General features: G+C 35.8%; 1 protein-coding gene across 1 annotated transcript in view; it reads right to left on the bottom strand.

Moving 5' to 3' along the window:
* Positions 1-4,546: 4,546 nt before the first annotated feature.
* RAB2A (RAB2A, member RAS oncogene family) overlaps positions 4,547-17,314 on the bottom strand; it is a 76,073-nt gene continuing 63,305 nt past the window's right edge. Inside the window, exons 6-7 of the mRNA XM_004697579.3 lie at positions 8,174-8,242; positions 4,547-5,860 (exon numbers count right to left, since the gene is read on the bottom strand). Coding sequence (XP_004697636.1) covers positions 5,765-5,860; positions 8,174-8,242 — 165 coding nt within the window. The 3' untranslated portion in view covers positions 4,547-5,764. The remainder of the gene's footprint in view (positions 5,861-8,173; positions 8,243-17,314) is intronic.

Here is a 17,314-nt window from a genome sequence, read left to right as displayed (position 1 = left end):
TCCAACATCACAGAACAAATGGAATTTACTTAGTCTTCTATTAATTATTCCAACACTCTCCAGCAACAAGATTCCTTTAGTGAAAAGGTGTCAGTTCTTGATTTAGTAAAAAAAAAAATCTTATGTGATTGCTAAGATCACATTCACGTTAACATATATATAGTATCTATGTTCATTTTATTATTTGTTCTCGCTAATCTTTTACTGTGCTTTTATATGGTGTGCCATAGCTATGTATACATAGGAAAAGACATAGTAGATATAATACGCATTTACATTCCACCAGTAACATTCACCGTGCCTCCCTACAACCTTATGAACAGAATGTTAAAAAATTCTAATCTCATAGGTGAGGCTTGATCTGTTTTAATTTGCAGTTTGATATTTTCTTCCATTTTCTTTCTATTGGGCTTTGGACTTTTGTCCATCAATTTTTAAGAATTGACCTGATGACTTTGTAAAGCAAAGTCAGACTGAATATAGTCACAAGCATTTTCCACGTCTTACTATAACTCCTCTCAGTAATATCTAGTATATACGAATGGAATATGAGATGCTCTCATATAGGGTTGGGTTTTATTTTAAACTCCAAAGCCCATCTACAATAGACAAAGAGAAAAAGATAGATTTGTTTGCCATTTTATCATAAATTCTTGTTCAGTTTGAAATGAGTTTATTATTTTAGCTCAAATCCAAAGCCACCAACCACAGAATGAGCTTAGAATGTTTCAAAGCTAGACACAAATAATTTTTTTTTAGCAATTGAGACATACTTTTGTGCCATTATTTCTCTTAACTGCAAACTTGTTAAAAAGCTTTAATAAAATATCCTTAAAAACAAATTTAATTCAGGTTCCTTATAGTGTTTGAGTAGTTAATTATATGCCCATCTTTTAAAAATGTGCTATTTGTCATAATTGAGTAAATGTTTTTATCAAGATAACTTTCCATTACCTCTTATCAAAATATTAAAAACATATTTTTTAACATTTAAGTTTCTGGCTACTAAACTTTATTCATAAAACAAATGCCATCAATTAAGACTCATAGCGACCCCACTAGGATAGCATCAAATTGCTCCCTATGGTTTCCAAGACTATCAGTCTTTATAGGAGCAGACAGCCCCATGGAGCAGTTGGTAGGTTTGAACTGCCAGCCTTGTGATTGACATCACCAGGGCTCTTTAAACATTACACACAGATACTACAAAAATTGACCATACTATTAGAGATTCAACTATAGGTGCCAATCTTACATATCTGATGGTTAAAATAAGAGTAGAAATAACAGACATTTTATTGGCAGTCACTTAATGTAAATAATTCATATGTTCCTTAAAAATTGTGGCTAGGCTATGATTTTGTGATTTGGTAGATAATTCCTTAATTTTTGTGCTAATGTGAGCAGCTAATCAATGGAAATGGAGTGTGGCCTGCATCTTAAATGGATGTTTTGGTGATACTTGCTCTCTTCTCAATCCTGCATGATCACCGTGTGACCTACAGTTCTTTGCCAACAGCCTGCTGTCTGGCCTGCAGATTGTGTGTTCTTCAGCTCCCGCAACTACGCAATTCAAGAGATGCCTCCAGCCGGATCCACAAATTTGTGATTTGCCATCCTCTGGAGAGCTTAGCCTAAGACAATGACCGGTAGATAAGATTTGCAGAGAAAACACTGCTGCACTGTTGAAGACAAAGGATGATTAAGGTTGCTGTGGTAGGAGAGGAGTCTTAGGGTTTGAGTGTTTTTTTTTTTTTTTTTTTTCCCTAACCCTAACCCTGAGCTTTTCTTAAGAGTATTAAAATTCACATGTTGAATTTTGTCTTGAATTTGACATAGGCACTTTAAGGAAAAGTAGTTTATAATAGAAATGCTAATTAAACTCTATGTTCTTTTCACCTTTCCCTGAGCCTTTCAAGCACTAGTTTAAAAAAATCATGTAGCATCAGGTCACTTCCCACAGGAGAAACATCAATGCTTTGACAAAGTACTGGCGTATCTACAGGGCAAATCTCTAAGGTTGGTCAGTAACTCGTTTTACACTTAAAAACTTCTTATGCCTTTTTACAGCTTAATTGATCAATTGTGCTGTTTGGACACATTGAACACTAATGACTGATGATCTGACAAGCTCTGGGATGACCTATCAAGAATATCATATATGAAACAAGCAAAAGATGTGTAAAAAGCAAAGAAGACCCAAAAAAAGGCAAGACCAAAGTGAATGTCTTGAGACACTAAAACTTGCTAAATGGTGTAAAAGAGGTAGACAGAAAAGGGCATCTAAAAACAAAACAAAGACAAAAACAAAAAACCACCTTGATTATAATACAATGTGCAAAAGCCTGGAGTTTGAAAGCCAAAATGGAGTAACCTCTCAGTGTATGTCAAGATGAAAGAACTGAAAAAAGTATATAATTCAGGCCCGGAGCTACAATACTGAAAAATGTGGGACAATACCAAACGATGCACGACACATGAAAGGATGATGGAATGCAGTTATTGTGCCAAAAAAGAACTGGTTGAGATTCAGCCATTTCATGAGGTAGTACATGATCAAGAGGTATGGAAGAAAATTCCAGCTGCACTGGACAAAGTAGCAATAAAGTGGCTCCTGGAATTGAGAGAACACCAATGAAAATGTCCCGACAAGATGACGAAGCACTCAAAGTACTTGCTTAGGCTAAGAAATAAGACAGCCACCTGACTGAAAGAGATCCATACATGTGTCCAGAAGAAAGCCCACCAGAACGCAGAAATTATAAAAAAATATTACTATTACACACAAGTAAAATCTTGCTAAAGGTAATTCAACAGTACATGTAGTAGTACATCATCAAGCTGAACCCAGAAAAGGCTGTGGCGTGATGGTTACCAATGATGTCAAGTGGATCTTGGCTGGAAGAATACCAGAAACAGGTTTATATTTTAATGACTATGCAAGGGCATGTGACTATGTGGATCATAATCAACTAGAGATCTATTATTGAGAAGAATAGGAATTTCAGAAATTCATTGTGTTCATTTAGAAACTTTATATGGATAACAGACCGTCATTTCAACAAAAACAAGGGACTATTGCATGGTCTAAAATCAGGAAAGGTAGACTTCAGAGTTGTATCCTTTCACCATACTTATTTGAAATCTGTGTGGTGAGCAAATAATTGGAAAAGCTGGACCATAGAAACAAGACTGCAGCATTAAGATTGGAGGAAGGCTTATTAACTTGAGACATGCTGTTAACTCAACCTTGCGTGCTGGAAATGAAGACTTGAAGTACTTGCTGATAAAGAACTGCAGTCTTCACTTGGGTTGCTACTCAATGTAAAGAAAACCAAAATCTTCACAACTGGAACGAGACAACATCAAGACAACAGAAAAGATTGAAGAAGTCAAGGTTTTAATTTTGCTTGGATCCAGTCAATATTCATGGAATCAGCAGTCTAGACAATAAATGCCCATTGCATCGGGCAAATCTGCTGCACAAGATCTTGTTGAAATGCTGAAGACAAGAATGTCACTTTGAGGACTAACATGGCTCCTGACCTAAACCATGGTATTTTTAATCACCTAATGGAACCTGGGTGTAGTGGGTTATGCATTGGGATGCTAATGGTAAGGTTACCAGTTTTAAACTACCAAGCTCCACAAGAGAAAACCAAGGCTTTCTACTTCTGTAAAGTTACAGTCTCAGAAACCACAGGGGCACTTCTACTCTGTCCGGTACGGTTGCTATGAGTTGGAATTGATGTTAAAGTTGGACAAAGAATAAGGAAGACCACAGATAAATTTATGCATTTAAGTTGATGACTTTGAAATATGTTGGCAAAGAACAAATTTATCTTGGAATAAGTACAACCAGAATGCTCCTACAGGCTTTGTCTCAATTACTTTGGACATGTTACCTGGAGACACCAAAATAAACCAAACTCACTGCCACTGAGTCAATGCTGACTCACAGTGACCCTGTAAGGCAGGGTAAAACACTCCATGAGTTTCTGAGACTAACTCTTTACGGAAGTAGAAACCCCGATCTTTCTCCCAAAGAGTGGCTGGTGGTTTTGAATTTCTGACCTGGCAATTAGCAACCCAAAGTGTAACGACTACACCACAGGAGACACCAGTATCTGGAAAAGAACATCATGCTAGGTAAAGGATAGGTTATTGAAAAAGAGGAAGATTCGCACGGAGATAGATGGACACAGTGGCTGCAACAATGGACTCAAACATAAGTTAAAATGATGGCACAGGACTGGGCAGTGTTTTGAAATCCTGCTGTCCACAGGATCCTATTTGTGGGAATCAACTTAATGTAACCTAACAACCACAACATTGCCTGGTTTAGGAGTAAAAAAATACTTGCTTATGTCATCATCTACAAAAATAATTTTATAAAGTTAATATAGAGTTTTATCACTCTTTAATAAGATTTTTTTAAAGGGTTAATATGACCCTTTTTAAGGTTGCATAAGTATCTATGCAACCTTAAAGTTGAGAACAGACTAAAAAACTGTACTAAGATACGGTCATAATAAGAAAAGAACACTTTTATATATAGGATTTTATTTTGCACGGCTATAACAATTCCATTATAGGTCACAGGAGGGAAAAAAAAAACCCCAAAGGATAAAACCACCACAATGAGTCAATTACTAGTTTTTCTACTTTTTAACAGGATTTCCCCTCTGGTAGACTTATTGTCATGTATCCTTCAAAAAAGACAAGATGCTTATTATATTTTAAAGATTACAGGTTGTCACCGAAAGAAAAATTTTACACAGTCACTGTACATTAGGGTTGAAAAACTGTCCTGTATTAAAAAAAAAAAAAAAAGGCATTTAGAAATCAGGTGAATGAAAGAAAAAGAAAACATTATTGTGTTTAAGAAAAGACTCATAATGTGCCATCTGAAAGTGGATATTCATTCTTCTTGGAGTTGCTTTCATTTAGGAATTCCTTGCCTCTGTCCTTTTTACTCAACAATTTTCGTTAAGGCAAACAAATCCTTTTCCAAGAGGTCTTAAGGAAATTATGGACAAATAGCAAACTTTTGGCATTAAAACAGGTCAACACATACATACCCTTTAGTAATATACATTAAGCATATTTTTCTTGGACTAGTGACAATAAAAGGTGAACATGCTCATTAACAATGTCAGAATGTTTAAAATTCAGCGTCCAAGCAATTCCTAACAATGCTTCGGTAGCTTTAAGCTCTAAACAGTGTAGAATTTATGCAAATGCATTAAAGAATTGAAGCTTGGCAAATTATACCCAAGCAGGTTATTAAACTATATATACAGAAAGTAAATGATAAATACAGAATTAAGAGTCCTTCTGCTTTTCCTTATAGCCTTGAAAATTGACAAAATTTTGAGGACAGTTCTGTAATATTAAACATTAGGTAACCACAGGTTCTGGGAAACCTAACTACACAAACTGATTTCAAATACTCACGATGACTTTGTAGTGTTTAATACAATTCAGTTTGTAGTCAAGGGCACGAGACAACATTTAACAAAAATAATCACATCAGTTGACCTAGAAATCAAATGTAAATAGATATGAATGCAATCTCCAAAATTTGTCTCTTTTAGTGAACATCAACCATTTATTCAAAGTTATACAAGAATTTGAAAGATTAAAGTCTTCTGGGACACAAAGCCATTTCCAATAGTTTCATGTCTCAGCTGAGCAGGAGGATAAAGGGTGAAAGAACAAGTGAGGAGGCCCCATGCGGGCAGTTAAGACAGTAAAATCAGACTCAGCAGCAGCCTCCTCCTGCCTGCTGTCCTCCCTGACTGCCTGCATGTGTTGCATTAGTAGCAGCATGCTGAGGGCCAATCTTAATGCCATTTGCCTGGAATAAAAGAGAAAAGGATAGTAAGTATAACTAGATCCAATTAGACAGGATAGTTTCAGTTAAAAAAAAATGAACATGACGTAATTTTGCCAAACAGCTCAGGAAATGTATCATATTAAACATATTTTGGCAATAGCCCAAAATAACAGTTCACTGGGGGTGGTTCCTTCATAAAAATGAAACAAAACCAAGCAATAAAGACGCTTACGAAAATAATCTTTTTCCTGTACATATAAAACTGCTCTAAAAAAGTCTAGTGGGTAAAAAAAAAGTTGCATTGTAAATAGAGAATGTTGTCTGAAATTGTTCAACACAATTATTTAAGTAATCTTTAAAGGATGAAAACATTCAAAGCTTAAACTGCTCTGCTGGAAAATCTTTTCTCTAAACAGCATTGCTGTTCTCTGTTGCATCAGCTGTAAGGGCTAAGGGCATATGAATGTTCTGTGTCATCAATAATGTCTATGAGCCACAAAGACATGGCAGTTTGCCAAGAACCCACACACAGAGTAGTTCTTTCATTCATCAAACTCACACTTCTGTCTTAACCCTCACTCTCTCAAGTGGATTTTAACTAAAAATACAACACTCTGAGAAACATAATGCAGTAGCTTCAGAAATTAAGCTCTTAAGGAAACTTTATGTCACAGTAAAGCTCAGATTTATAGTGCTTGGCAGTTGTTCTGCAACAGTAGTAGCCTTGGGGTTTCTGGCAGTAGCTCGGTATTGACAGCAGCTGATGTGGTTTCTTCTTACTCCTTTGACTCCTCTTTAATGAAAGGCATACCCTATGGCTCATTGCTTTGGCCCCCTTTGGGCCAGTAGCAACTGTTTGAGGAATCAAGGAGTTCGACTTGGCATTAAGCCAAATAAATAGCAGGGACGGTTGGCTCTTGATAGCAAATTCCCACCCATGCTCCCTCTATAAGGCACAGCAAAGCAGTCAGCTACTATGTGAAACCAGACAGAAACAATGAAGGTTCCTTTTGCATACAGCAGCCCAATTACAATTCCATTTATATGGCATTAGCTCCTGAATGGCATCACATTTAAGTTAGCTTCTGACTATAAACATAAAAACCAATGTGAAGGGATATAGAAATTGTACTATTTGGAAATCTTAGACAAACTATTGTTTGTTTTAGCACAGAATATTAAGGTGAATGGGAGATAGCAAAGTTTGTATAAAAGCTAAAGGGATGACGAGCAACAGCTTCCAAACAAGTTTTTTAAAATTTTTTTCCCTAACTGCAACTGAAGCCAGGATTTTCTTTCTTGAAAGCAAAGTCTTAATATAGAATGGTGAAAATATTTATGTAAAGCGCAACAATATGACACCCTCCATCTCCAAAAATAAAGCAAGCTCACTGTTGTTGAGTCGATTCTGATTCATAGCAACCCTATATAGGGTAGTGGTTCTCAACCTTCCTAATGCTGCGACCCTTTAGTACAGTTCTTCATGTTGTGGTGACTCCCCCAACCATAAAATTATTTTCGTTGCTACTTCATAACTGTAATTTTGCTACTGCTATGAATCAAGCGACTCCTGTGAAAGGGTCGTTCCACCCCCACAGGTTGACAACTGCTGCTCCAGGGCAAGGTAAAACTGTCCCTGTAGTTTTCTGAGACTAACTCTTCACAGAGTAGAAAAAAGCCTTGTCTCTCTCCGGTGGGGTACTGGCAGTTTCGAACTGCTATCCTTTTGGTTAGTAGCCCAACTCGCAGCCACTACTCACCTAAACGTTATGAAGTAAGAACAAATTCATAATGAGAATTTAGGTCAAAACAATGACCTTTGGTCATTAAATTAAATGCACACTAAATTACATGCACTAAAGCTTTACATTTTATCCTAGTCATGATGAACAAAACCAGAGCAAAATAACTTTACAAAAGTCCAATTATTGGGTATTTCCTGCTTTCACAGCAGGCAACAGAGAACACCTTGCATTGGTACGAGGGTACACACATTCATTCACACACTAGAAAATTATTCCCCCAAACAGATGACACCAGATGTATGTGTGGCTGAAAGTAGATTTTTATTCTTTCTGGGGAATTTATGTTATTGTGAATTGTTTGAAATAAATGGTCAGGGTCACTTACTTTAATTCACTTTCATATAAAAGTAACTATTATAACATATACATTTGACAACTATATACCTATACCAGGTTTTCAGTTCAGTGATTGTAGAATAAAATGTATTAACTAATGTAGATCCATTTTAGAAATAAAAAGTAAAATTATGAATCCAATAGTCAAAATGTAAATGTAAATTAATATTAGCCAATAATATGTAACATATACCTCATTATTAATGTCAAACACTCCTTCTTGAATTTTTTCATAAATTTCTTTTGCTGTATTAATAAATGCCTGAAACATAAAGGGAAAAACATTGGTTCAAATTCTTTAAAGTCATAACAGTAAAAGAACATTATATAAAAATTCTATAGACTTTGTAATCTAGTACTGTCAGCCATCTAAATTCATGAGGAAAAAGAATCACCATTATCACTAAGCTGATTCCAATGAGATGGAGGTCAGGCATATCTACTTTCCAGTCTTTTTTTAAAACCAATTTCAACACCAGCTGTCCTCGTCCCTTCTATGCTACTCTACTCTGCTGGGCTCAATAATTCATGGCAATAGTTACACATAGCTCCCATGCCATACTCATGATTACGTGGTTTTTAGGGCAGTAATAGTAACAATTCAAGAGATAGGATACAGTTATCAATCAGGACAATTTCCAAGAAGGATATGACTTGCATCTTTCTCTAAAATCTTGACTTAAAAAAGGCCTTATCTCACCCTGGCCTCTACCATTCGGTCTTGGTTGTTGCCTGGCCTCTGCTGCCAGGTTTTACTCTTGACTGAACTAGTAGACCCTGTTCTTGGCTATACTAGCCACCTTTCAACCGATAATGTTTTCAAACAAGTATTATAGGTCTTTAGTTCTACTGACACGTAGCCAGTTCTACCCCAATCTGTTGGCTGAACTCTTTTGCTGAGTGGATCAGTTATCCCACTGCAGCCACCTTGTGTCAGTCTCCTGGTTTACTGCGACCCTGTCTCGCGCCATTTCTTGTATCACAACTCTGACTTCTGGATCTAAGAGGCTCAGTCAGGAACTTCAGGTATAAAGGATGTGTCCCACTGTTCACTCTTCTTGATGGCAGTGGGGTCATCCTCATAGTCTATGGATTAACTCTTTTATAAGCCTTCTCCTCCAACCAAGACCACAAATTCAATCCCTTTAGGAGGTCATTGTCACCTATTTGCATAGTGAACTATTCAATATCTGCAAGGGTTTTAATATACCTTATTTACATAGAAATTTATCCAGCGAGACAGTTGGACTGTCCACAATCCTTTACACAATTGTGGCCTAGCAAATCATCTAGGCAGCAACATAAACCCAAGGCCAGAAAGGCCATATAAAAGGGAAAACTGTCACATTTTACAATATCTAACAATCAATTAGATCAGGAACAAGGCAAGAATGCATAGGAATGTTTGTAAGAATTGTTAGTATCATTAGTCACAACTAATAAGTAGAAACAACATAAATACCCATCATCTGTTGAATTAAAACAAAATATCATATGTAAGTACACAACACATACATGCATGAGTACACACACATCTACAATGGAATATAAGCCAGAAAAAGGATGTAGCAATTCACGCTACAATGTGGATGAAACTTTTAAATATTATGTGAATTTTAAACATTAAGTGAAAGAAGACAGACACAAAAAGGGAAATATTATATAATTTTACTTACCGTAAATACTCATGTATAAGCTGAGATTTTCAGCACATTTTTAATAAAAGTTTTTGTAGTAAAATTAGGTGCCTCGGCTGATATTCAGGTCAGCTTATACTCAAGTATATATGGGATATGAAATATTCAGAATAGGCAAGTCCATAATAGAGATAAAAATATTAGATGTTGCTAAGGGCTTCAAGGAGGATGTACAGTGAGAAAAAAACTGGGTTTCACTTTACAGTGATGATAATGTTCTGGAATTAAATACTGGCTGCATAGCTTTGTGACTATACTAAAGAACAGTAACTTGTATACTTAAAGTTAGTAAAATTCATGGAATTATATCTTAAAAGAAATATAGATGGTAGGGGTGAGAAGAGGGAGAGGAGAATATTACAACATGGAACAGCACAGGAGAAAAACATGTGTCAACTAGGTAAACTGCATAGTCTTCCATGTTGAAGCTAAATTTTGTAGGACACTTTCCATATAGGATACTTTGGGCTGTTATAATATATTACTTAATATGGTTATGTATGGAAACAATCAAAGGATGTTTATGATAAACAGCATTCCATGAAAATTCACAAAAGAATGCTAATCTTTGCAGCTGTACAGTACCAATGGTACAGACAAATTCAAAGTTTAAAAAGTAAAAGAAGTTCATGGAGAGGAACAAATCATACCTAGTCTTTTTCCACCCTAGAAATCACTTGACTGCTAAACTTGCCACAGAAGCTTTTGTTTCCTAATTAACAGGATTGATATGTTTTCACCTTTAAAGGCCTTACCACCTCCCATAGTGATCAATCTACTGCAGCTCAATTACTGTACTAAGCACACACCAGTCAGTGAAGGAGACTGCAGCAGGAGCACAAAGATATGAATATGCATAAACTCCAAGTGGCTAAACGAATCATCAGAGAGGGTCATGAGACTTTAACAGCTAAATAATGAGAAGAATGAATCATTGCAGATTCACCAGGCATTTAGGGACCAAATGTGCTTTTCATGTGTGCTGGAGTTAAGAGTAAAGCCGAAATTGGCTCTCAGCCAATTATGAATGGCTTCATGCTCCTCAAAATTGAAGTATCCCGATAAACATGGGAAAAAGTTATTATTCTAATGTCCTTAGAAACAAGGTTAACAATAAACTGACAAATTCATGGGGTGAGAATTCATTATTGGAGCACATTCATGGGCACAGTGCTCACTAGAACATTACAGTAATATAAACAACTACTTGTATTACAGAAGTTTTATTTTCTAATTTTTCTATATATATTGCTCTTTTAAATCTGCTGAAAAATAATTTTAAAAATCTGGCTAAAGAAAATGGTTATATAAAATTTCCTAAGTTACTACTAATTTTATTACATAAATGGTATTTAACACTGTATTAAGCATCTTGGAGCATGATTCTAAATGACGAATTTACGGTGTACTTTATATTTAAATTAAAAACTCACTGCCATGGAGTCGATGCTGACTCAAAGAGACCGACCTGATGGGACTGGTTAGAACGGAATCTGTGGGTGTGCTAGACTGTCAATCTTTACGAGAGTCTAAAGCCTCATCTTTCTCCTGAGGGGCTGTTGCTGGTTTTGAATTGCTCACCGTGTGGTTCAAAGTCCAACGAATGACCTCTATGGCACTTGGACTTATGGTTTATATTTGAAAGGCATGTAATAATTTTATTACAAGTAAAATAAATTAAACATATGTCCTTTCATAATTCCAATAGTCAAAACGAAATTGTTGTTGGACAGTGCTAGATTTACTTATAATTCAACCTGAGTGCACATGAAAGCCATTCAAATATTTTCTACTATAAAAATGAAATGTGGTATATGCTTCGTGACAAAATTTGTATATATAAAACTAAATATATGATAATTAAATGCAGTCTTAGAATTTAAAACTCAATATGGTAAATGGAAACATAAATATACCTGTCTGAAAAGGTGACTAGTGTTGGGCTCCCAAATGTATGGATATTAATATTGTTAGGGCTTATTAGAGATCAAAAGAAACTTCTAAAATTTATGGGTATTATGGACACTATCTAACCAGTTATGTCAGCAAGAATTTCAAGAACTCTAAAACACGAGATACATATCTATTATAATAGTTGTCCACTTCCTGCTACCCAGCAGAAACTAATGCGCACACATATTTATCAAGATAGATATGCTTTTTAATCCATCTTTAGTCTATCTGTTTATATGTATATATATATATGCACATGTATATGTACATGTATACACACATATAAAATATAAAAACACATTCTAAGTACATTCTATACACATTCTAAAATATAATCTCAATGCAGTAATACATTGTTCCCAGAATGTGTTTAATTTGAATGGCTGATCTGTTCTTTTACAAATACTTTCTCATTCATTACTTATTTGTGAATAGGTATAAAGTCGGCGCTGAAAAAAGTCTTTATTAAAAAATCAGTCACCCTTAGCAAATACTCCGAGAAGGTGGCCTACATGAAGAACACACATCAGGATGGAAGGAAGACTCATGAACAACTTGTAGTATGCCGATGATACACTTTGCTTACTGAAAGTGAAGAAAAAGCATTTACTGATGAAGGCTATGTGGCATTTGCTATGGGTTACATCTTAAAAGGAAACATATATCCTCAAAATTGGATTATTAGGCTGTATTGTGATAAATGCATAAAATATTGAAGCTGTCAAGGATTTCAATTTACTTAGAGCAATAGTTAATATCCATGGAAGCAGCGGTCATAATACCAAAAAACATCGTGGGCAAATCTGCTGCACAAGATCTCTTAAAATGCTCAAAAACAAAGGTGTCACTCTCAGGAGTAAAGTGTGCCTGCCCTAAGGTACAGAATTTTCAATGGCTTTAATATACATGTGAACACTGGACAATGAAAAGGAAGACAATAGAAAACAATGTTTTTGAATTATGGCAAAGAATATGCAATGTACTGTGCACTACCAGAAGAATGAACAAATCTATTTTGGAAAACGTACAGGCAGATGGAACTGGGAAATGAAAATGGTGAGACTTTGTCTCAAATATTTTGGACATGCTCCTGGGGACATAATTTAAGCCAAGTTGATTATTTTACATAAACATGGTTAGATTTTTATTTTAAGCATTTATATGACAGTAAAAAATTCAATATATCAGCAAGTATCAACTCTGTGATAAATATCACGGGAAAAAATTTACAAACTGACAATACTGGATGAACTAGATAAATACTTTATACTAAAATTCATGCTTCTTGTATCAACACATACACAAAAGGCATTCTGCAATATACAACGCCCATTCCTGACAGAAACAGGATTTTTTGGTATATGAAGCCCAGGAGTGATGAACCTATGGGGACAGCAAGTAGAATTAAGAGTCTGAGGGGTGGGGGGTGGGGGGGGTGTACACTGGTAGTAGTGGCTAAAAGGGAGATGATATCAAGGAGTCCAGGAAGGAAAAAACTGTTTGGAAACTGATTGTGGTAGTCATTGTACAATACTGGCTTGATGTGCATGAACTATGGAATTATATATGTATTAACTCCCAATTAATAACAAATTAAAAAAATAATAAAGATCCTAAGAGGAAAAACAAAAATAGGAATAGAAATTTCCCAACACAATAAAGATCTTATCCAACATCTCACTCAATATTTCCCTGTGAAATGGAACCAGACAAGGATGTCCCTTATTACCACCTGTATTCGACATCATGCTGGATGTCTTAGCCAGAACCATAAGACAACAAAAACAAATCAAGGAAATACAATTGGGTAAAGAAGAAGTGAAACTCTGTTTACAGACAATATGATTTTATATGTGACAATGGCAAAGATTCAACAAAATAGACTGTTGGAAATAATTGAGTGAATTGGTAATGTGGCATGACACAAAATTAACAAGCCAAGAGCAAATGGATTTCTGTACATCAGAAGAAAGTTCTGAAAAACACATCAAGGAAACAGCATCATTTAAAATGTTGCTAGGTGCTATGTATAACACAACTGACACTGCCTGGCCCTGGGTTATCCTCACAATTTTTCTTATGCTTGAGCCCATCTTTACCAGGCATGATCCCTGTTTCTAAGAGCACTGTGGCTATACTTCTTCCAAGACAGTTTTTTTTTCTTTTTCAGTTTATGGTATTGTCAATATTCTTCTCCAACACCACAATTCAAATACAACTATTTTCCTTTGGTTTTCTTTACTCACTGTCCAACTTTCACATGCATATGAGGTAATAGAAAGTATCTTGGCTTGGGTCAGGTGCAACTTAGTCTTCAAAGAAACATCCTCGTTTTTCAACACTGTAAAGGGATCCTGTGCAGCAAATTTACCTAATGCAATGTATAGTTTGATCTCTTGACTTCTGCTTCCACGAAAATTTTGATTGTGGGTCCAAGCAAGATGAAATTCTTGAAAACTTCAATGTTTTCTGGTTATCCTGATGTCCAGTTGTGAGGATTCTGATTTTTTTTACAGTGAGTTGTAATCCATTTTGAATGCTGCACTCCTTGATCTACATCAGCAAGTGCTTCAAGTCCTTTTCATTTCAGCAAAGTTTTTTCATCTGCACTTCGCAGGTTAATAGCCTTCCTCCAATCCTGATGCTGTAATCATTTTCATATAATCCAACATCTCTGATTATTTGCTCAGCAAATAGATGACTAAGTATGGTGAGAGGATACAATCCTGCTGCACAACTTTCCTGATTTTAAGCCATGCACTATTCTCTTGTTCTGCTCACACAATTACCTGGGTATGGAAACCTATTATGGCAGAATAAATGCATGTACTCCAATGTTCATCACTGTACTGTGTATGATATTAAGAAGTTGGAAACAGCCTAAAAGCCCTTCGGTAGAATGGGTTAAGAAACAATGGTATACACCCACATTGCAATACTATGCATAGCTAAAAAACAATGATGGAACTATGCAAACTCACTACATGACCTTAAGTGGAGAACGTTATGCTGAGTGAAGTTAGTCAATCACACACACAAAAAGTCTAGATGACATCAGTGCTTTAAAGTAAAACCTAAGGCAAAACAGGCAGTGACTCTCAGGTCATGCAGTCCTTCAACTCAATTGACCTCTCAATGGTGTGGTATGACCGTCGGAGGCTTATAACTCATTTATCATTACCTTATTTGTGTAACATAAAGATCCCTTCTTCAAGGGAAGCCTCACCTCAAGTAGGGTCAGTTTCTAATTTGGTCAGGTGTGGAAGAGGGCTGACTACTCCGTGCCATGTGGTCATACCAATACCTGGCCTTGTGGTCACACTAATTGGGCAGGCATGTCTATACTGGTATTGCCCTTGGGGACCCAGGCCCCACACTATAAGTTACTTGGAATTTAGGTTTTGTCTTCTCCAGGTATACAACATATTACATAGGTGACATCAAAAGGACCAATTTGGAAAACCCATTAATTGAGTGATTTGGTAATGTGGCAGGACACAAGATTAACAAGCCAAGAGCAAATGGATTTTACCATTAAGGTAGCTGGATTTTACCTTAAACACATGTATTACTGATTAAAGAAATGGATATACTCTTTTGGACTTAAAGCTGTGGCTCCCCAGTGAGAGAAGAAGGCCGCTACCCCAAGGTCATGGAGTTAGAAGTCATTAGAGAGGAAAAAAAAGAAGACATTACATTTCCATTCAAACCTCTTGCTTCTGAAGTTTCATAATAAGAAGCAAGTTAAGATTACTACTATTTGCCAGTCTCATATTTTCTCAGCTTTTTGTAACAGGTCTCAGTTCTGCTGTACTGAATGAGTGTTATTGTATTTTGGGCTCAGTGCTCTCATTGTTTTCTTATACAGTATTCAGTAATTTAAGTTTTTAATCATGTATATGTGAACCCATTACATGTAGTCTAAAAACCTTTTCTATATAATGTATATACCCTTTAGCTCAAGAGCATTTTAAATTCTCTATCATTATCAATGGCTAGTTAAATGACACTATTACTAGAGTTATACAGGCCCCACGGAGGTTACTTACATTATCTCTCAAAAAGCGGGTATACTGCCACTAAAGTGGATATATATATATATGCCTTAGATAAGTGAATGGATTTTGAGCTTGCACTTATCCATAAGCCCTAACCTAAAAACAATCAGTCCTCATGATGCAGACTTGCTCACTATTTACCCACCCAAAGGGATCATCGATGTTGTAGGTGCTACAGTTAAGTATACCTGGCTATTAAAATGAATAGTGTCTGGAGTCTTAAAACCTTGTCTTAAAACGAGCAGTAAACAAGTGCTGTGTGAGCTAAGCCCACACAGAAATACACATGGAAGAAGCACACTAGTCTGTGTGATCCAAGGATTGAAAATAATGAAATACAAAGACCAGAGGAGGGAAATGTATTAGTGCTTAAATTCTAAGCATCCAGTTTGCAGAAGGTTAAGGACGGCAGTGAGAGTCCAAATCCATTTGCAGAGTCCTTACGGGGATTAAGTCCCCAGGAACATCCTCAGACCATTGGGACATGAAGACTTTGCCCTAAAACAGAATGCACTGGAAAGTAAATTATTGCATATGTAGTTAAAATGTAATACCTTAACACTTACTTTCCCTTTTGACTTATTGTTTGTTCTAGTTTATATTATTTTTTTCTGCATTCTTTTGGACTTGGTTATTCTGTGCAATAGTTATAGTTGTTGGGGTTTTTATTTGTATGATTTTCTTTATGTGAAATCCAGGATAAGTATACCAATAAAGACAGTCATTAGATTAATAGGTTCTTAGTGTTTTATCAAGGGAGATAGTGAGGAAATGGGGAACTATTAACGATGAGTAAAAGAATGAATAGTATGCTTTTTAGAGGTAATGACTGCACAACTCAATCATATTCAAGCCACTGAACTGTATATGTCAGTAAAACAGATTTAAAAACGATGCTTTACTAGAACTGTAACTCAAAATTCCTACAAAATATATATTTTTAACAATTCCATAGACATACAAAATCACCTATCACACATTTCAATTTTTCAATCACATTCTTAAGAGTTGTACATTGCCACAATCAATTATAGGACATTTTGTATTCTTTGAACTAGTTGTTGTTAGCTCTCCATTTCCCGCTAGCCTGTTATCATGTCCCTTTGAATCTAATGATCGAGCTGTAAAAGTTTACCTAATCTGAGCTTGATATACACAAAACCATATAAAATCAAGACCAATACAAACACAATGAAACGAAGAAAAATCTAAGCAGTGTCATTTTGTCTAGTTTCCAGATTATAGGAGTAAACTATGAGAGGGAGGAGAAGGGCAAAAAAAAAAGTGTCTTTGTGTGTGTGGCAAGAAGCAATGAGACCAGAGTATGAGAGAGGACCCGATAGTGGGAGTTTCATGGACTCAAGACCAAGGACTGTAGCAGTGGGAGCACAAGATTTGGGCTCCTAGTGGCAGAGTATAATGGTAGTGATGATGGCTCAACATCATCAAGGAGATCGCATTTGCTGTTTAACATTAAAAAATATATAGAATACACTTCTGAACAGCTTTCATTTAAAATTTTCATATGTGAAAAAAAATTTCATATGTGTTGCTAATGAATGGGGTCAGATTTTGTAACCTGGGAAATCCATCCATCCGAGATACTTAAATTCTTTTTTTTTTTTT

The sequence above is a fragment of the Echinops telfairi genome, unplaced genomic scaffold, assembly GCF_000313985.2.
Source record: "Echinops telfairi isolate 266 unplaced genomic scaffold, ASM31398v2 ScPeMD7_1;HRSCAF=3_0, whole genome shotgun sequence".
Taxonomy (NCBI): domain Eukaryota; kingdom Metazoa; phylum Chordata; class Mammalia; order Afrosoricida; family Tenrecidae; genus Echinops; species Echinops telfairi.
The sequence above is the reverse complement of the archived record's forward strand: the minus strand, read 5'-3'. Positions and strand labels throughout refer to the sequence as shown.